General features: G+C 40.0%; 1 protein-coding gene across 1 annotated transcript in view; it reads left to right on the top strand.

The window, feature by feature from the left end:
- The window catches only part of LOC139757912 (echinoderm microtubule-associated protein-like 6), a gene marked incomplete at its 5' end in the record, with an annotated part of 241,329 nt that overhangs the window by 142,420 nt on the left and 77,461 nt on the right, over window positions 1-21,448 (top strand). Inside the window, 2 exon segments of the mRNA XM_071678858.1 lie at window positions 10,975-11,191; window positions 18,220-18,459. Coding sequence (XP_071534959.1) covers window positions 10,975-11,191; window positions 18,220-18,459 — 457 coding nt within the window.

Raw genomic sequence — 21,448 nt, 5'->3', positions numbered from 1 at the left:
ATGTAGTTATTTCTTCTTACAAGTAAAGCTGTTTATTTTAGTATCTTAATTTCCTCTAACTCTCAATATTTGATATGTAGTCCTCCTTCACACCTCCTTCCAATAAACCTATGCCTTCTTCTGTATTTTCTTGCACAAGGTCATCTAAGTATTGTTCCAGTTTCAAGTGAGCAAGGCATATGCTCTTGGTGGCATATTTCTCAGGGTTTAAAGGAGATAGCTCCTGAAGTAGTTCCCATCCTTTTTTTCCTATAGTATTTCATGTCTAAAACCCAAACTTTCCCTTTCTCTTGGAAGCCAACTCTGCTGCAGCCCATCCCTAAGAAAGGAAATCATTCTAATCTCTTCATCTATTGCCACATTGCTCACACTTTTGATGTCTGCATAGTCTCTGAAACTCTCCTTAACTTTCTTTCTTAGATCTTATCTCAGATTCTTTCTCAGGGATTTTGGCATACCTTTTGTCATGGCCCTTGACAGTTCCAAACCACTTGCTTTCTGACTCTCTTTCCTTTGGCTTTTCTGCCTCTTTCTCTTCCTAAGTGTATAGCTTCTACTCTAGTCAGTCCGTTGCAGTAGGCATTAATGGATTGACTTACCCCTCTTATCCTATCAAGATTAGTGTCCCTCAGGGTTCTGTCCTTTAGCTTTCTTTCTTCTCTCCATTAATGATCTTCCTCTAACAAGTAACCCTCTTCACAGTTACACATGATTCCATTACATTCATATTCCCTTCCCTCCTCACCTCTTTTTCATACACTGCACAAATCTCTCTCAATTTGCACCTATGCAGCACCTCGGAATGTGGAAGCAGTAACTTGTTTAAATTCTTCAGTGCAAAAACCTTGTCTTTCCTTATTCAGTATAAGTTTTTGAATCTCAGTTGTTTTCCCCTGTTACCTGCAGTAGCATAGACTTACTGCATAACCATACCCTCCATTCTGACTTGGAAATTCCACATAATCAACATAATCTTCATCCCAAAAGCTAGGGTTTGCTGTGCAGTTGCTCTTATAGTGTTTCTTGTAAGCAGGTCTTCCATACTTACAGGGATTTCATTTGCTCCAGTGGGTAGTGCTGCTTATGCATTTGTGTTGGCTTTTCCCTCAACTTTGTCTTGCCTAGAGTGGAATCAGTAGTCTTCTGCCCTGTTAATTCCCTGTCAACTGTAATCCCTTTCCAATCACTATAATATTGCCTCCCTTCCCCTGTTCTTCAGGTATGATTTTAGCCAATGCCTCCATGAGCTGTCTGTGTGTCCCTGCCACTAAGTCTTGGACCTATAGCACATGCCTGACCACTTCTTCCCATGGTTTCTGTGTAGAGACTAGCCACAAAAGGATTTACCATTCCTCCTTCTCTCTTAAAACAGTTAAGTAGTGGAATTTTCTTCCCACTTTTGTCTTTTCCTCTACCATATTCTTTCCACCTTTAAGAGTCAGGTCTACAGACAACATAGGAGCTTTCATTAACCTCTATATCCTTTTTCTTGTACTCTATTTTTCTCATCCATGATGGTCATGTCATGTCATTTGATATATATAAGAAAAAGGAAAGTCAGAGGGCTCAACCCAGCCACTCCATTTCCAGTCAAACAAGATATGCAAGGACCTTGTTAGATTATGATGTGTTACATAGTAGAACTTTTCTAATCTTGAGGTAGTATGAAATGCCATTTTGAGGCAGAGCCATTACTTTGCTTTATCACCTCTGACTTCCAGCTTCCATAGCCCCACATTATGGCTGTTCTGCCACAAAATGTCACATAATCTTTAATGAATAAATCAGCCTGTGCAAATGTCAAGGCAAAACTTAAGTATGAATAAGTTTGTTTTTTACAAGTTTGCTTATTTTTCTTTGAATATTGATATTCCTTTCTCTGTTTGTGGTGTTACTGGTTGTGGTTACACTATTTGTAGTTACATTGATTACAGAAAGGCACCTCAAGTTTTAAGCATAGTTTTAATGATGAGCTTGTGACTCCTAAGAAGTTCATCTTTTCCCAGATGTGTTGATTACTTAACTACAGTAATGTCATTTTTCAGATAATAGTGAAAGTTAAGAATAAAAATTGATTCGTTTTTAACTACAGTAATGTTATTTTTCAGATGATAGTGAAAGTTAAGAATAAAGATTGTGATTCGTTTTCTTTCAGGTATGTTGGTGCCAACAATTAGGTCCTCCGTGTTAATTTCTGGAGTGAATACTTTGTGCTGTCTCCCTGTTTTACGGTATAATTTCATCCACAGCTGATATGAGCTGTCACTGTGTGTTCTGGTCACTAAGGCTTGGACCCATGGCACATGCTTGGGTACTGCTTCCTGTAGTTTATGTGTGATTACCAACTACTTGAGGATTGACCATACCTCCTTCTTTCCAGAAATAACAAAGTTGTGGAATTCTTTTCTTTTGTAGGTTTGTGTGATTGATCAATTAATGCTGGCATTTGTGATATGATTCTGAGAGATATGAATAAGAATTGATTACTTTTCTTACAGACGTTTTTCTTACTGCCGTTTTTCTGATAGATGACAGTGACCTGTTAGGAAACATGGATTCTGGGTCATTTATTTCAGATGTTATGATACTTAGACATTGAGACTACATTAGATATCATCAAGTGTTCTGGTCAGCAGTTGACTTGCATTTATGCATAATATTAGGATATAAGAAAATAAAGTTTATTAATAATTTATTTCTGTGAATTAATCCAAATATAGAACAGAAATCCTCTGTGAAGCTGTCCTGTGATACTCAAGAACCCCCACTGTGGATTGAACCATTGCCTGGTGAGCCAACAGGGGTCTTCACTGTATTCCAGAATGTCTTGTATAGAGAACTACATAATTCCAAAGCATCGTTATTCTGAAAAACAAATTATGATAGTAAAAAGCCAGAGATTAATAGATAAGTAATTTCAGGGTAGGTTAGAATTTATCATGTTCCTTATTAATGCCCTTGTCATTTATCTAACCCACCTTTCCATGAAAGGTTGGGTTTCTTCTCAGTGACCTTTGATATTCAAGAGTTGAGTGGTAGAACAGCTGCATGACTTCATAGGTAGGAAGGTAGGGTGATAGGTTAGTGAGTGAATATAAAGGAAATTTAAGATTTTTTTCACACCTCCTCCAGGACAGCTATTTTTTTCATGCATTTTACATGACTATGGTATTACTAGTTGTATGTTCCCCTTCTTCACTAGCTGAATTAAACAGCTTTATTAGAAGTACATGATGGAGAGCAAGCGAGAGGTCTGGCACAAAAACATGCTTTTTTCAGTATCTCAAAAAGTGACAGTAGGTTCTCAGTAGTTTATACTCACTTTGAGAAAAGCATTTGTAAATGAATGAGCAATACTCTTCAGCCTCGATGGACTCCCATAAAATCACCCTTATGATAGTGTTTCTCAGATCATTTGAACACAGAAGTCAAACTCAGTGACTGTATCAAGTTTCACTCTTTTTTCTGAGGTATAATAATGTTCGTGTAGTTGGTCTCTCAAGACTCACATTTACCTCCCTCACCACCTCATCCATAAACAAATTGAACAGCCTTAGTGACATCACACACCCCTGCATCAGAACAGCTTTTACTTGGAACCATTCATTCTCTCTTCCCACTCAGACACAAACAAGCCTTACACCCTTGACAAAAACTTCTCACTACTTATAGCAGCTTTCCTCCCACACCATATATTCATAAGACCATCCACGAAGCATCTCTATCAACCCACCATGTGATTTCTCCAAATCCATATATGGCATATGATCCACACATACTCTATATTTTCTGAAACCACACTATTTCTTCCCATTCTGATGCTTTTTATATGTCTTCACCCTTCAATCAATACCTTCCCATACAACTTAGCAGGTAATCTGTACAAACCTCTATTGTTTGAACACTCACCTTCATTCTCATTCCCTTTATACAGTGGCACTATACAATCATTCAAGCAATCCTCAGTCATCTCACCATGATCCATACATGCTTAGAAAATCCTTACTAACCACTCCGCAAGATGGTCATCCTCTGGTCCTCACACAAAAGCATACCCATCAATATCTGTAACCCATCCTTTCCTCCTTACTTCTGATTTTATCAATACATATATAGTTGTATTTTCTTACAAGTAAAGCTGCTTATATTAGTATCTTGATCTCCTCTAACTCTCGATTGCTTGATTTCTCATCCTCCTTCATACTTCCCCCCACTAAACCTATGCTTTCTTCTGTATTTTCTTGCACAAGGTCTTGCAAGTATTGTCCCAGTTATAAGCCAGCAAGGCATATGCTCTTGATGGCATACTTCTCAGGTTTTAAAGGAGATAACTCATGGAGTAGCTCCAGTCCTTGCTTGCCTACAGTATTTCATGTCTAAAACCAAACTTTCCCTTTCTCTTGGAAGCAAACCCTGCTGCAGTCCATCCCTGAGAAAAGAAACCATTTTAATCTCTTCAACTATTGCCACATTGCTCACACTTTTGATGTTTGCATAGTCTTTGAAACTCTCCTTAACTTCACCTTTATCCCCCTTGACTTTATATAACTGCACTAAATATGGATTCCACCAATCATCAGACACCTAACCATGATCCATGCATACATTGAAAATCCTTGCTAACCCATCAACAACACAGTCACCCCCTTTCTTAATAAAGTCAACAGCAATACCATACACTCCATCCATCTTGCTGCATTTCGTCTTACACAAGATATTCACCACTTCCTCTCTCTTCACCAAACCATTCTCCATGACTTTCACTTTGCATATCACCCTGATCAAAACACCCTACATCTGCTACTCTTATCATCAAACACATTTAACTACCCTTCAAAATACTCTCTCCATCTCCTCACTTCATCACTATCTGTTATCATTTCCTCTTTTGCCCCCTTCACAGATATTTCCATTTGTTCTGTCTTTCACACATAATTTACCTATTGAACAAGTCTCTCAAGACTCTCACATTTACCTCCCTCACCACCTCATCCATAAACAAATTGAACAGCCTTGGTGACATCACACACCCCTGCATCAGAACAGCTTTTATCCTTCCTAAAGTTATATGATACTCACTCACTCTGTTTTCCAACCCCTTGCACCTTCCTTTTCACCTCCTGCCACTTTCTCTTACACATATCCCAGTTATTTGCACTTCCCTGTAGGTACCACCCAAATGCTTCTCCTTTCTCTTTCACTAGCAACTTTTCTTCTTCATTCCACTGCTCAATACCCTTTCTAATCTCCCCACCTCCCGCCTTTCACATGTCACTGCCATCACTGCTTCCCAAAATACCTCCCATTCACCTGCCACTTCCTCGCTTCATTTGCTCTCATCTTTTGCCATTTTACAATCAATCTCTCCTTGTATTTCTTCATGTACATCTTTTTTTTCAAACTTGATTACTCTCCATGACATTATTTCCTCTTTTTTGTAAACCTCCATAATATAGTGATCAGACATCCCACCAGCTGCCCCTTTCAGCACGTTTACATCAAAAAGTCTCTTTTACATGCCTATCAATTAATATGTATTTGATAGTGTGATCTGACTATCTCTTCTACTCACATATGTACTCTTGTGTATATCTGTCTTTTTAAACCAGGTATTCCCAATCACTAGTCCTTTTTTAGCAAACAACTCCACAAGCTGTTCACCTTTTCTATTCATAACACTGAATACCTCATGGACCACAATTATACTTTCAGCTGCCACATTACTTACCTTTTCATCTAAGTCATCTGTTACTAATGCTTGGTCTCTTGCATCAAAACTACTGACATGCTAACTCAGCTGCTCCTGAAGCACTTGCCCTTAATGATCTTTCTTCTCATGGTCAGGTGAATGAGCACTAATAATCACCCATCTCTTGCCTACCACTTTCAGTTTTACCCATATCATTCTAGAATTTACTTTCTTACACTCTCTTCTCCTATTCATTATTCATTTATTTATTTATTTTACTTTGTTGCTGTCTCCCATGTTAGCGAGGTAGCGCAAGGAAACAGACGAAAGAATGGCCCAACCCACCCACATACACGTACACACACGCAAATATACATACCTATACATCTCAATGTATACATATATATACACACAGAGACATATACATATATACACATATACATAATTCATACTGTCTGCCTTTATTCATTCCTGTCGCCACCCCACCACACATGAAATAACAACCCCCTCCCCCCTGCATGTGCGTGAGGTAGTGCTAGGAAAAGACAACAAAGGCCACATTCGTTCACACTCAGTCTCTAGCTGTCATGTATAATGCACTGAAACCACAACTCTCTTTCCACATCCAGGCCCCACAGAACTTTCCATGGTTTACCCCAGACGCTTCACACGCCCTGGTTCAATCCATTGACAGCAAGTCGACCCCAGTATACCACATCGTTCCAGTTCACTCTATTCCTTGCACTCCTTTCACCCTCCCTCATGTTCAGGCCCTGGTCACTCAAAAATCTTTTTTACTCCATCTTTCCACCTCCAATTTGGTCTCCCACTTCTCCTCATTCCCTCCACCTCTGACACATATGTCCTCTTTGTCAATCTTTCTTCTCTCATTCTCTCCATGTGACCAAACCATTTCAAAACACCCTCTTCTGCTCTCTCAACCACACTCTTTTTATTACCGCACATCTCACTTACCCTTTCATTACTTACTCAGTCAAACCACCTCACGCCACATATTGTCCTCAAACATCTCATTTCCAGCACATCCACCTCCTCCGCACAACTCTATCTATAGCCCATGACTCGCAACCATATAACATTGTTGGAGCCACTATTCCCTCAAACATACCCATTTTTGCTTTCCGAGATAATGTTCTCGACTTCCACATATTCTTCAACGCTCCCAGAACTTTCGCCTCCTTCCCCACCCTATGATTCACTTCCGCTTCTATGGTTCCATCTGCTGCCAAATCCACTCCCAGATATCTAAAACACTTCACTTCCTCCAGTTTTTCTCCATTCAAACTTACCTCCCAATTGACTTGACCCTCAACCCTACTGTACCTAATAACCTTGCTCTTATTCACATTTACTCTTAGCATTCTTCTTTCACACACTTTACCAAACTCAGTCACCAGCTTCTGCAGTTTCTCTCCCTAATCAGCCACCAGCGTTGTATCATCAGCGAACAGCAACTGACTCACTTCACAAGCTCTCTTATCCACAACAGACTGCATACTTGCCCCTCTTTCCAAAACTCTTGCATTCACCTCCCTAACAACCCCATCCATAAACAAACTAAACAACCATGGAGACATCACGCACCCATGCCGCAAACCAACATTCACTAAGAACCAATCACTTTCCTCTCTTCCTACACGTACACATGCCTTACATCCTCGATAAAAACTTTTCACTGCTTCTAACAGCTTACCTCCCACACCATATATTCTTAATACCTTCCACAGAGCATCTCTATCAACTCTATCATATGCCTTCTCCAGATCCATAAATGCTACATACAAATCCATTTGCTTTTGTAAGTATTTCTCACATACATTTTTCAAAGCAAACACCTGATCCACACATCCTTTACCACTTCTGAAACCAGACTGCTCATCCCCAGTCTGATTCTCTGTACATGCCTTCACCCTCTCAATCAATACCCTCCCATATAATTTCCCAGGAATACTCAACAAACTTATACCTCTGTAATTTGAGCACCCACTCTTATCCACTTTGCCTTTGTACAATGGCACTATGCAAGCATTCCACCAGTCCCCAGGCTTTCTTTCGCACACTTTACCAAACTCAGTCAACAGCTTCTGCAGTTTCTCACCCAAATCAGCCACCAGCACTGTATCATCAGCGAACAACAACTGACCACTTCCCAAGCTCTCTCATCCACAACAGACTGCATACTTGCCCCCCTTTCCAAAACTCTTGCATTCACCTCCCTAACATCCCCATCCATAAACAAATTAAACAACCATGGAAACATCATGCACCCCTGCTGCAAACCAACATTCACTGAGAACCAATCACTCTCCTCTCTTCCTGCTCATACACATGCCTTACGTCCTCGATAAAAACTTTTCACTTCTTCTAGCAACTTGCCTCCCACACCATATACTCTTAAAACCTTCCACAGAGAATCTCTATCAACTCTATCATATGCCTTCTCCAGATCCATAAATGGTACATACAAATCCATTTGCTTTTCTAAGTATTTCTCACATACAGTCTTTAAGGCAAACACCTGATCCACTCATCCTCTACCACTTCTGAAACCACACTGCTCTTCCCCAATTTGATGCTCCGTACATGCCTTCACCCTTTCAATCAATACCCTTCCATATAATTTCCCACGAATACTCAACAAACTTATACCCCTGTAATTTGAGCACTCATCTTTATCCCCTTTGCCTTTGTACAGTGGCACTATGCATGCATTCCGCCAATTCTCAGGCACTTCACTATGAACCATACAAACATTGACTATCCTCACCAGCCAGTCAACAACGCAGTCAACCCCTTTTTTAATGAATTCCAATGCAGTACCAAACAAAGCTGCCACCTTAGCAGCTTTCACCTTCTGCAAAGCTTTCACTACCTCTTCTTTGTTTACGTAAACAAACCAATCTCCCTGACCATCTCACATTGCACACCACCTTGACCAAAACACCGTATATCTGCCACTCTATCATCTAACACATTCAGCAAACCTTAAAAATACTCACTCCATCCCCTCCCATCACCACTACTTGCTCTTACCTCCCCATTAGCCCACTTCACCGATGTTCCCATTTGTTCTCTTGTCTTACGCACTTTATTTACCTCTTTCCAAAGCATCTTTATATTCTCCCTAGAATTTAATGATGCTCTCTCCCCCAACTCTCAGTTGCCTTCTTTTTCACCTCTTGCACCTTTCTCTTGACCTCTTGCCTCTTTCTTTTATACATCCCTCAGTCATTTGCACTATTTTCCTGCAAAACTCGTCCAAATGCCTCTCTCTTCTCTTTCACTAATAACCTTACTTCTTCATCCAACGACTCACTACCCTTTCTAGTCTGCCCACCTTCCACATTTTTCATGCCACAAGCATCTTTTGCACAAGCCATCGCTGCTTCCATTAATACATCCCATTTCTCCCCCACTCCCCTTACGTCCGTTGCTCTCACCTTTTTCCATTCTGCTCTCAGTCTCTCCTGGTACTTCCTCACACAAGTCTCCTTCCCAAGTTCACTTACTCTCGCCGCTCTCTTCACCCCACCATTTTCTCTTTTTTTCTGAAACCTCTACAAATCTTCACCTTCGCCTCTACAAGATAATGATCAGACATCCCTCAGATACACATCTCAGAACATTAACATCCAAAAGTTTCTCTTTCACGCACTTATCAATTAACACGTAATCTAATAACGCTCTCTGACCATCTCTCCTACTTACATACGTATACTTATGTATATCTCTTTTTAAACCCGGTATTCCCAATCACCAGTCTTTTTTCAGCACACAATTCTACAAGCTCTTCACCATTTCCATTTACAACACTGAACATCCCATGTACACTAATAATTCCCTCAACTGCCACATTACTCACCTTTGCATTCAAATCTCCCATCACTGTAACCTGGTCTCGTGCATGAAAACTGCTAATACACTCACTTAGCTGCTCCCAAAACACTTGCCTCTCATGATCTTTCTTCTCATGCTCAGGTGCATAAGGACCAATGATCTCCCATCTCTCTCCATCCACTTTCAGTTTTACCCATATCAATCTAGAGTTTACTTTCTTACACTCTGTCACATACTCCCACAACTCCTTTTTCAGGAGTAGTGCTACTCCTTCCTTTGCTCTTGTCCTCTTGCCAACCCCTGAATTTTTTCACGCTCTGACACTCTGTGTCTGCTAGGCTGAGAGGTAAGGAGTGCTGGGTGACAGAGCGCCTCGGGACACTTTTTGCGCTCCGACACTCTGTGTCCGCTAAGCTGAGAGGTAAGGAGCGCGGAGTAAACTCCCAAAACATTCCCAAACCAATCTTTCCCTTTACCCTTGAGGTTCGTTTCACTCAAATCCAAATCATCCAGGTTCCTTTCCTGAAACATACTACCTATCTCTCCTTTTTTCTCATCTTGGTTACATCCACGCACATTTAGACACCCCAATCTTGGCCTTCGAGGAGGGTAAGCACTTCCTGCGTGACTCCTTCTTTTGTTTCCCCTTCTAGAAAGTTAAAATACAAGGACTGGAGGGTTTGTAACCCCCTGCTCCCATCCCCTTTAGTCACCTTCTACAACACGTGGAGAATGTGTGGGAAGTATTTTTTCTCCCTTATCCCCATATATATATCACGTAAGTGTAATGCATGTATATGGCAACCCACTAAATATTTATATACCAAAAAGAAAAATGGCGTATTTTTGTGCTGTGATTTGTGAATTGTTTATCACTGATTACTCTTTCTTCAGAAAACTGATATACTTCATTACTAGAAATACAGTCAAATGATTACCACCTAAAATAAGGCTTTCATGCATCCGGTTTTATTTTTTAGAACAAATCTGTTCATCTTTATGGTGAAGATTTTATAGTCTGACAGCATGGTACAGTATTTTCTTCCTGGGACAACTTAAGACCCAAGGATATTTAACAGTAGAGGAAAAATATAATCCTGAACAGAGTTAGAACAAATATTACTAATCACAAAGACCATGAGCAAATTTGCATTTTTCTACTCCATTACTGAGATGGTAAATCCTGTGTTCTAACTTCGAAGACTGTACAATGCTGCCAATCATATGGTATCCCTACCATAAGTGTGTTGCAGGATTTGTTCCACAAATTGAGTCTGATATATGAAATCCTTATTTGAAGGGTAGATTTTTTTTTTTTATATAGATTTTTTTTCATACTGAAATCTTTCTTCAGTAAGGTGCGCCAGGATTTTGTCTGTTTACCCTTGTATGAATTATCCCTAACCAGTCCTTGTTCCTGGCTGTAGGGAAACTTCAAGAAGCACCGACAGTACCGGGGTCACAGTGCCCATGTGACAAACGTTAAGTGGTCTTACGATGACTCATTGGTTGTGACAACAGGCGGTGCAGACACCTCTGTCATAGTGTGGCGGGTAAGGCATAGGTCATCCACCCTCCACCAGACAAACACCTCACCTCCTCTTCAGGATAATGGACATGCTCCTGATGATATACCTGATGAAGGTAATTTAGTGCTTAATACTGTTTTTGCAATTCTTCTCAAGTACTGCCTCTCAGTTTCCTTTAGTAAGAGTTGATTATCGTGTCCATTCTAAATCTACTGTATATGTAAGCTTTTATTATAAAACTGATATGTGTGGTAAATTGAGAAAAGCAATTACTGTCTAGTGATAGAAAAAATTACAATTTAACCCAGTAGCCATGTATTAAATTTTCAGCTGCATTGCCAAAAAGTGTCATGTCTCCAGCAAAAGACAAAAATTGTAATTGGTCCATTTTACAAACTTTTTGATAAGGCAAAGTCATAAAGTTTCCATGTCTGGCACTAATAGTTCTTAAAAGCATCTGATAGCTAGGGGTTAAAGATGAAAAATTAAGATAAAGTATTTATTATAATGCCTGCAAATTGACATAAACTTCAAGTTTAACAAACTTCTTGCTCTGAACACTCATAATGATGAACAAATTCTGAAGGGCATGAAAAAATCAATTAGCCTTATTTAAAAGAATGCTAAGGAGCACAGCATTGCCAACTCAGAGCACTCATAAAAGATGTTTATCATTACATATTTATTTCTGTGCAAGAGATCAGGTGTTAGTGAAGGGTGGTTTGACAGCCAAAATAGGTGATATGGCAGTACAGGGTATAATCTAGGGGCATAAGGTACTCAGCAAGGTGAAAGGAAATAGTTAACAGCTTGTGGACTTATACAGGAAAAAAAAAGCTGGTAATTGGTGACTGGCTTAAAAGAGGGACACACATAAGTACACATAGAGTTGGAATGATGATTAAAAGGGCATTACTGGAGTACAAACTAATTGATAGGTATGCAAAATAGAGACTCTTCTATGTGTATGTGCTGAGATGGGCAGCTGGTGAGATATATGATTATTATCTGGTGGAGGCCAGGATGAAGATTTGTAGAGGCTTTCGAAAAAGAGAAAATTATATGAGTTAGATGAGGGTGGTGAAAGTGAGCTTGGAAAAGAGGCTCATAAGAAGAGATACCCATAGAGATTAAGTGTTGAATGGCAGAAGGTTCAAGGATATGAAGCTAGGGGAGTGGGTGAGGAACCAGAGGTGTTGCAGCACAGCTTTGAGGCTCTTGGATGAGTTGTCAATAAAGAGGCACCACTTGTTTGGATTACAGATGATTCTGATTGCCTTGAACAGACTGATTACATTATAGCAGAAGCAGAACCCATCTTGATGTGTGAAGAAGCTGGAAAAAACCTAGGTGATGCTCCCTCTGATCTGTGATTTGCACACTCATCCAAGTTCCACTGCCTGAGCCTAGATGTCAGAAGCTCGGCAATAGACTTTGTGAAACCAAGATATCTGATCAAGTTGTTGAGGTCTTTTTGATTGGGATTGTATGGGTCTCTATCTTCAGCCTGCAATTCTGAAATTGTAATCTGGATCTACAGTGTCTTCCTCCCTCTCTGATTTGCTGGTCTGTTCTGATGATGGCTGCTCTCTCTCCAAAGGAGTGAGTACGGGGAGCTCAGGGCCATGTGGCGCTGGGGGAATCATGCCAGTCTGATGTTTGGAAGTAGCAATTGCTTGAGTGTTCAGTGGGTTCCTGCCAAATTCTTGGGATAGCACACCTCATGGCTATCTTTTCCCCTCTGTACCATCCTGCAAAAGAAGAATGTAAAATTGTGAATGTGGAAAAAATTATATCTTTTTTATAGTTTCATATCACCCATGACTAATGTGTAAGAGATTCTCCCAACATATTCCATATATAATATTTTTTGCAATAACATTGGAAATTTATAAAAGAAATCAAAATTATTTTTTCTTTTAGATTTTGAAAATTCAAAAGAAAAAAGTTATAAAATTCCAACATCCAAACAAACAACAGTTGTCTGTCTTACCTTCTAGAGTGTTTTTTTTTGCAGTGCTCGCAGGTGAGAGGTGCCCAGAATTTGTCTTGATCTCCGACAGGCGTGCTGAAATATACTTTGTAGGCTTCACAGGTCTTAGATGATGCTGCCGTGGAGTACTTTTTTTTGCTCTTGTTTTGATGAATTGGCCGCAGACATAGCAGTATGCATCTGTCAGATGCTTGCAGCCTCTAGATGCCATATCAGAAAAATGTATGCATATGTATCCACTTAGGCAGCTGGATCTAAATTGAGCTGGTTGGATTATGGCTTTTGTATCTATACTTTATGTATATTACTGGAAACTTCCTGAAAGTTCTATATCAGGTACTCAGTACTAAATCTGTCTGGAATGTTCTGAAAGATAGGAGGTAAATTGTGCATAAGACAAGGGAGCAAATGGGAACTTCAGTGAAGGGGGCTAATGGGGAGGTGATAACAAGTAATGGTGATGTGAGAAGGAGATGGAGTGAGTATTTTGATGGTTTGTTGAATGTGTTTGATTATAGAGTGGCAGATATAGGGTGTTTTGGTCGAGGTGGTGTGCAAAGTGAGAGGGTTAGGGAAAATGATTTGGTAAACAGGGAAGAGATGGATGATATTGCAATAGAATTTATTAAAAAAGGGGTGACTGTATTGTTGACTGGTTGGTAAGGTTATTTAATGTATGTATGTCTCATGGTGAGGTGCCTGAGGATTGGTGGAATGCTTGCATAGTGCCATTGTACAAAGGCAAAGGGGATAAGAATGAGTGCTCAAATTACAGAGGTATAAGTTTGTTGAGTATTCCAGGGAAATTATATGGGAGGGTATTGATTGAGAGGGTGGAGGCATGTACAGAACATCAGATTGGGGAAGAGCAGTGTGGTTTCAGAAGTGGTAGAGGATGTGTGGATCAGGTGTTAGCTTTGAAGAATGTATGTGAGAAATACTTAGAAAAGCAAATGGATTTGTATGTGGCATTTATGGATCTGGAGAAGGCATATGATAGAGTTGATAGAGATGCTCTGTGGAAGGTATTAAGAATATATGGTGTGGGAGGTAAGTTGTTAGAAGCAGTGAAAAGTTTTTATCGAGGATGTAAGGCATGTGTACGTGTAGGAAGAGAGGAAAGTGATTGGTTCTCTTTGAACGTAGGTTTGCGGCAGGGGTGTGTGATGTCTCCATGGTTGTTTGATTTGTTTATGGATGGGGTTGTTAGGGAGGTAAATGCAAGAGTTTTGGAAAGAGGGGCAAGTATGCAGTCTGTTGTGAATGAGAGAGCTTGGGAAGTGAGTCAGTTGTTGTTCGCTGATGATACAGCGCTGGTGGCTGATTCGTGTGAGAAACTGCAGAAGCTGGTGACTGAGTTTGGTAAAGTGTGTGAAAGAAGAAAGCTGAGAGTAAATGTGAATAAGAGCAAGGTTATTAGGTACAGTAGTGTTGAGGGACAAGTCAATTGGGAGGTAAGTTTGAATGGAGAAAAGCTGGAGGAAGTGAAGTGTTTTAGATATCTGGGAGTGAATTTGGCAGCTGATGGAACCATGGAAGCAGAAGTGAATCATAGGATGGGGAAGGGGGCAAAAGTTCTGGGAGTGTTGAAGAATGTGTGGAAGTCGAGAACATTATCGCGGAAAGCAAAAATGAGTATGTTTGAAGGAATAGTGGTTCCAACAATGTGATATGGTTGCGAGGCATGGGCTATGGATAGAGTTGTGCAGAGGAGGGTGGATGTGCTGGAAATGAGATGTTTGAGGAAAATATGTGGTGTGAGATGGTTTGATCGAGTAAGTACTAATACGGTAAGAGAGATGTATGGTAATAAAAAGAGTGTGGTTGAGAGAGCAGAAGAGGGTGTTTTGAAATGGTTTGGTCACATGGAGAGAATGACTGAGGAAAGATTGACCAAGAGAATATATGTGTCAGAGGTGGAGGGGAACGAGGAGAAGTGGGAGACCAAATTATAGGTGGAAAGGTGGAGTGAAAAAGATTTTGAGTGATCGGGGCCTGAACATGCAGGAGGGTGAAAGGCGTGCAAGGAATAGAGTGAATTGGAACGATGTGGTATACTGGGGTCGACGTGCTGTCAATGGATTGAGCCAGGGCATGTGAAGCGTCTGGGTAAGCCATGGAAAGTTCTGTGGGGCCTGGATGTGGAAAGGGAACTGTGGTTTCGGTGCATTATTACATGACAGCTAGAGAATGAGTGTGAATGAATGTGGCCTTTGTTTTCTTTTCCTAGTGCTATCTTGCGCACATTTGGGGGGAGTGGGTTGTTATTTCATGTGTGGCGGGGTGGTGATGGGAATGAATATAGGCAGACAGTATGAATTATGTACATGTGTATATATGTATATGTCTGTGTGTGTGTATATATGTATACGTTGAGATGTATAGGTATGTATATTTGCAAGTGTGGACATGTATGTATATACATGTGTATGTGGGTGGGTAGGGCCATTTCTTTCGTCTGTTTCCTTGCGCTACCTCGCTAACGCGGGAAACAGTGACAAAGCAAAATAAATAAATAAATAAATATATCACTGTCCTGATTACAAAGCAAAGTTTCAAGGGAAAAATAGCCTTTTTTATACTTTCTAAACATAATCAAATAATGGTAACACTTATTACAGGGAAAAAAAAAAAGGTAAAATTTTTTTACATAATGTAATATTTAGCATCTCTCATTACAATGACCACTTCAGTCCTTCCTCCATGTCATATGTAAGGTTGTTGTAAAACACGGTCTTCCATAGTGAGATGTTATCCCGAAGAAATATAACCCTCAGGGGCCTCTGTGGTATCTTCTCTCTACCGTACGTATACCATAGACTTGTTGAATGAACAAAGACGGTAGTCCTACTTAATGAATTGCAATACCTACCTTGTGTGAAAATGAAATACAGGTATTACTGTAAGTGCAAATATTAGTGTGGAAGTATTTGTTTACTTTATCAGTGTGCATCTAAGTATAAAATGTGTGAGTCAGTACTTTATGCACTTGATCCCCCTATTTAGATAATAGGGTTAGAGATTGAAAAAATTAGATTGATAGTTTTTTTTTTTTTTTTTTATACCTCGTCGCTGTCTCCCGCGTTTGCGAGGTAGCGCAAGAAAACAGACGAAAGAAATGGCCCAACCCCCCCATACACATGTACATACACACGTCCACACACGCAAATATACATACCTACACAGCTTTCCATGGTTTACCCCGGACGCTTCACATGCCTTGATTCAATCCACTGACAGCACGTCAACCCCTGTATACCACATCGCTCCAATTCACTCTATTCCTTGCCCTCCTTTCACCCTCCTGCATGTTCAGGCCCCGATCACACAAAATCCTTTTCACTCCATCTTTCCACCTCCAATTTGGTCTCCCTCTTCTCCTTGTTCCCTCCACCTCCGACACATATATCCTCTTGGTCAATCTTTCCTCACTCATTCTCTCCATGTGCCCAAACCATTTCAAAACACCCTCTTCTGCTCTCTCAACCACGCTCTTTTTATTTCCACACATCTCTCTTACCCTTACGTTACTTACTCGATCAAACCACCTCACACCACACATTGTCCTCAAACATCTCATTTCCAGCACATCCATCCTCCTGCAAACAACTCTATCCATAGCCCATGCCTCTCAACCATACAACATTGTTGGAACCACTATTCCTTCAAACATACCCATTTTTGCTTTCCGGGATAATGTTCTCGACTTCCACACATTTTTCAAGGCTCCCAAAATTTTCGCCCCCTCCCCCACCCTATGATCCACTTCCGCTTCCATGGTTCCATCCGCTGACAGATCCACTCCCAGATATCTAAAACACTTCACTTCCTCCAGTTTTTCTCCATTCAAACTCACCTCCCAATTGACTTGACCCTCAACCCTACTGTACCTAATAACCTTGCTCTTATTCACATTTACTCTTAACTTTCTTCTTCCACACACTTTACCAAACTCCGTCACCAGCTTCTGCAGTTTCTCACATGAATCCGCCACCAGCGCTGTATCATCAGCGAACAACAACTGACTCACTTCCCAAGCTCTCTCATCCCCAACAGACTTCATACTTGCCCCTCTTTCCAAGACTCTTGCATTTACCTCCCTAACAACCCCATCCATAAACAAATTAAACAACCATGGAGACATCACACACCCCTGCCGCAAACCTACATTCACTGAGAACCAATCACTTTCCTCTCTTCCTACACGTACACATGCCTTACATCCTCGATAAAAACCTTTCACTGCTTCTAACAACTTGCCTCCCACACCATATATTCTTAATACCTTCCACAGAGCATCTCTATCAACTCTATCATATGCCTTCTCCAGATCCATAAATGCTACATACAAATCCATTTGCTTTTCTAAGTATTTCTCACATACATTCTTCAAAGCAAACACCTGATCCACACATCCTCTACCACTTCTGAAACCACACTGCTCTTCCCCAATCTGATGCTCTGTACATGCCTTCACCCTCTCAATCAATACCCTCCCATATAATTTACCAGGAATACTCAACAAACTTATACCTCTGTAATTTGAGCACTCACTCTTATCCCCTATGCCTTTGTACAATGGCACTATGCACGCATTCCGCCAATCCTCAGGCACCTCACCATGAGTCATACACACATTAAATAACCTTACCAACCAGTCAACAACACAGTCACCCCCTTTTTTAATAAATTCCACTGCAATACCATCCAAACCTGCTGCCTTGCCGGCTTTCATCTTCCGCAAAGCTTTTACTACCTCTTCTCTGTTTACCAAATCATTTTCCCTAACCCTCTCACTTTGCACACCACCTCGACCCAAACACCCTATATCTGCCACTCTGTCATCAGACACATTCAACAAACCTTCAAAATACTCATTCCATCTCCTTCTCACATCACCACTACTTGTTATCACCTCCCCATTTACGCCCTTCACTGAAGTTCCCATTTGCTCCCTTGTCTTACGCACCCTATTTACCTCCCTCCAATATGTCAATAAATAAAAGAACATTTTAATTGACTTCACAGTGTCTACTAATTCACGTGTCATCTGTCATTTCCTGGTCTGTGAGATATATATTTCTTTTAAATATTTATATTCATATCCTGTACTTCATTATATATATTTTTCTTTTCATTTTGGTCACCAGAGTTAACCATAATGGACCTGGAGGCTGCAGGTTTGGAAGATGAAGACATCCCCACAACTATTCCAGCCACAAGCGTCAGAGATAGCAAGTTGACTAGAGCTCTGGACAAGGCTGACTTTTCCCATTATAGGTCCACACACTCTGTTGGTCGCCTTAGGGCCCTCCCAACCCTTACCCCCGACGATAAGATGATTTTCTATTGTTGTGGCTCTGTTGTGGGCCTCTTGAACATCACTGAAGGTGCTTATAACGATTAATAGATGTTGCAGAATATATAAAAAGTTTAATATCTTTGTGAATCTTATATAATAGATTCTAAGCAATGATTGTGTATTCCTCTTGTATATTTAGGCTTTTCATTAATCATATCAAGTTGAAATTCTCTGTGTACCTCCTATTTCACACAATTCAGATAACATGTAAAGGAAAGTGAATTGGTTACAGTAATTTCAAACAATGAGATAATCTGTTTTGCATAATTTCAGTAACTGAATAAGAGCATTATAATTCTTTATTGACCTGCAATACAGATCTTAACATATTCCTTAAGTCATGGCTAATTGTACTTTAACTCTTGTTTATTGCAGTGATTATGATTGTTACTTAAATCACCGTTAATCTAATGCTAACTCATAAGAAAGCTTAATGATAATATTGTGTTCAGTTAGTCAATACATATCTTTAATGTAGGTATATACACTTTTTATCGGTATATCCTTTGCTTTGAAGGCCTATTCCACATCTTTGTATCATGTATTTAAGCTTTGTTACCAGTGTTATGCACTTGTAATAGAGATATATACATTATGATATTTATACCCCATGTTGTGAAGGCATATTCCACATTTTTGTATCACATATCCTGTCCTTATTAACTCCATGGGGAGAATAACTAGATAGAGTAGTTAAAATAAGGGAAGGGAGCGGGGGGCTGGAAATCCTCCCCTCTCGTTTTTTTTTTTTCTTTTTTTTTTTTCTTTTTTTTCCAGAAGAAGGAACAGAGAAGGGGGCCAGGTGAGAATATTCCCTCAAAGGCCCAGTCCTCTGTTCTTAACGCTACCTCGCTATCGCGGGAAATGGCGAATAGTATGAAAAAAAAAAAAAAAATATATGTAGATACATGCTGAAGGAGCTGTAGGAATGTGTGAAAGAGTGTAAGGGAGTCCCAAACTGATTTGAGTAAAAATGAAAGTGGTTTACATGATGTGGGTAATTTTTAGTACTTATACACTGAAAATGAGAAGAATGAGGAAGAGGGCTAAGTATCTTATAAGGAGCTGAGTATGTAAGGAATTTTTGATGTGAGGTATTGAATATTAGTGATTGATGGTGTGAATGCAAGTTGTTAATGTGGCAGTTGAGAGTGTAATTGGTGGGTGTGGGGTACCCAGTCTTTTGAATTAAAAAGATGGACAGCTTTTGGATTTGTCTGCTGAAATAGGGAATGATTATTGGGAATATTTGGTGTAAAAAGAGGGAGATACATGAGTATGCCATGTGATGAAAAAGGACTGGTGATTGGAAATAACTTGTTTAAAAAGAGACATACATTAGTATACATGGAGTAGGAAAGATGGTAATCAGGCATTATCGGAAAATTTACTAATTGTTACACATGTAGAAGTGAGACTTTTGAATGTGAATGTGCTGAAAGGGGTAACTGGTGCTTGTAAGATGCTTGATCATTATTTGGCGGAGGTGAGGATGAAAATTTGTAGAGGCTTTCAGAAAAGAGGAATTGATGTAGGTGAAAAGAGGATGATGAAAGTAAGCAGGCTTGGAAAAGAGACTTTTGTCAAGAGATAATAGGATAGACTGACTATAGAATGTCAATAACTGAGGGAATGAAACTAGGGAAGTAAGTGAGGAATGGGAAATGTTTAAGGAAGCAGTGGTCATTTATGAGAGGAGTGTATGGCATGTGGAAGGTGGGCTGGTGATAAAGGGTTGAGAGTGTTGGGATAATGAGTTAAGTTGCTAGAGGAAGAGAAAAAAGAGATTTATGGTTGTTACTTACATGTGAGGTGTGCGAATGAGTGGGAGATGTATACGAGAAAGCAGTTAGAGGTAAAGAGCAAGGTGTTGGAACTGAAAAAGAGGGCAAGTATTGGGGTGAGAGAGTATCAACAAACTTCAGTGAGAATAAGAAATGTTTTCATAGGAGGGTAAAAGTGTGAGAAAAACAAGAGAACAAATGGGAACATTGTGAAGGGGGCAAGGGGGAAGTGATAACAGGCTGAGATGAATTGAGGAGATGGAATAATTACTTTGAAGGAGTGTTGAATGTGTTTGATGACAGGATGTCAGATTTAAGGTTGTTGGGTCAGGGAGGTATGCATGTTAAAAGAGTTATGGCAAGTGGTGTGGTGAAAAGAGATTAGATGGTAAGAGCATTGCCTGAGATGAAATGTTTTAAGGTAGCTGAAAGGATGGTATTGCAGTTAAATTTCTAAAGAAAGTGGGTGACTTTTGTCAAATGGTAAGGATTTTCAGTGCATGTGTAGATCATGTTGAGGTATTTGAGGATTGGCAGAATTCTTCTATAGTGCCACTGTACAAAGGCAAGGGAGACAAGGGTGAAAGTTCATATGATAGGGGTATAATTTTTTTTAATGTACCTGGTGAGTTGTTTGGGATAGTAGTGATTGAGAGGGTGGTAGCATGCACAGACAATCAGACTTTGAGGAATGATGAGGTTTCTTGAGTGGTAGAGGATGTGTAGATCAGGTGTTTGCTTTGAAGATTTATTTCAGAAATACTTACAGAAACAGAAGCATTTGTACATGGCATTTCTGGATCTGGAAAAGCTTATAGTAGGGTCAATGGAGATACTTCATGGAAGATGTTTTGAACACATAGATTGGAAGGGAAGCAAATAGAAATTATGAAGTTTTAACCAAGAAAGTAAGGTGTGTATGTGAGGAGGAAGAGAGGGAGTTGAGTGGTTCCAATTGAAGGTGTGTGTGGTAGGGGTGTGTGGTATCACTATGTCTTTTTTATCTGTTTATAGACAGAGTGGTGAGGGATGGATCAGGGAACCTGGTAGGTGAGTCAGATATTGTTTGCTGGTAACATGGCACTGATGGCAGATTCAAGCGTAGCTGGTTTCTGACTTTGGAAGAGTGTGTGAAAGGAGAAAACTAAGAATAAATGTAATAAAAAACCTGTTTTTAGGTTTAACAGTTGAGAGAGACAAGCATGATGGAGTGAGAGTTTGAAAGGAAAAAAA

This window comes from Panulirus ornatus, chromosome 28 (assembly GCF_036320965.1).
Source record: "Panulirus ornatus isolate Po-2019 chromosome 28, ASM3632096v1, whole genome shotgun sequence".
Lineage (NCBI taxonomy): Eukaryota > Metazoa > Arthropoda > Malacostraca > Decapoda > Palinuridae > Panulirus > Panulirus ornatus.
Note: the sequence above shows the minus strand (reverse complement) of the source record. Positions and strands in the feature narration are given on the sequence as shown.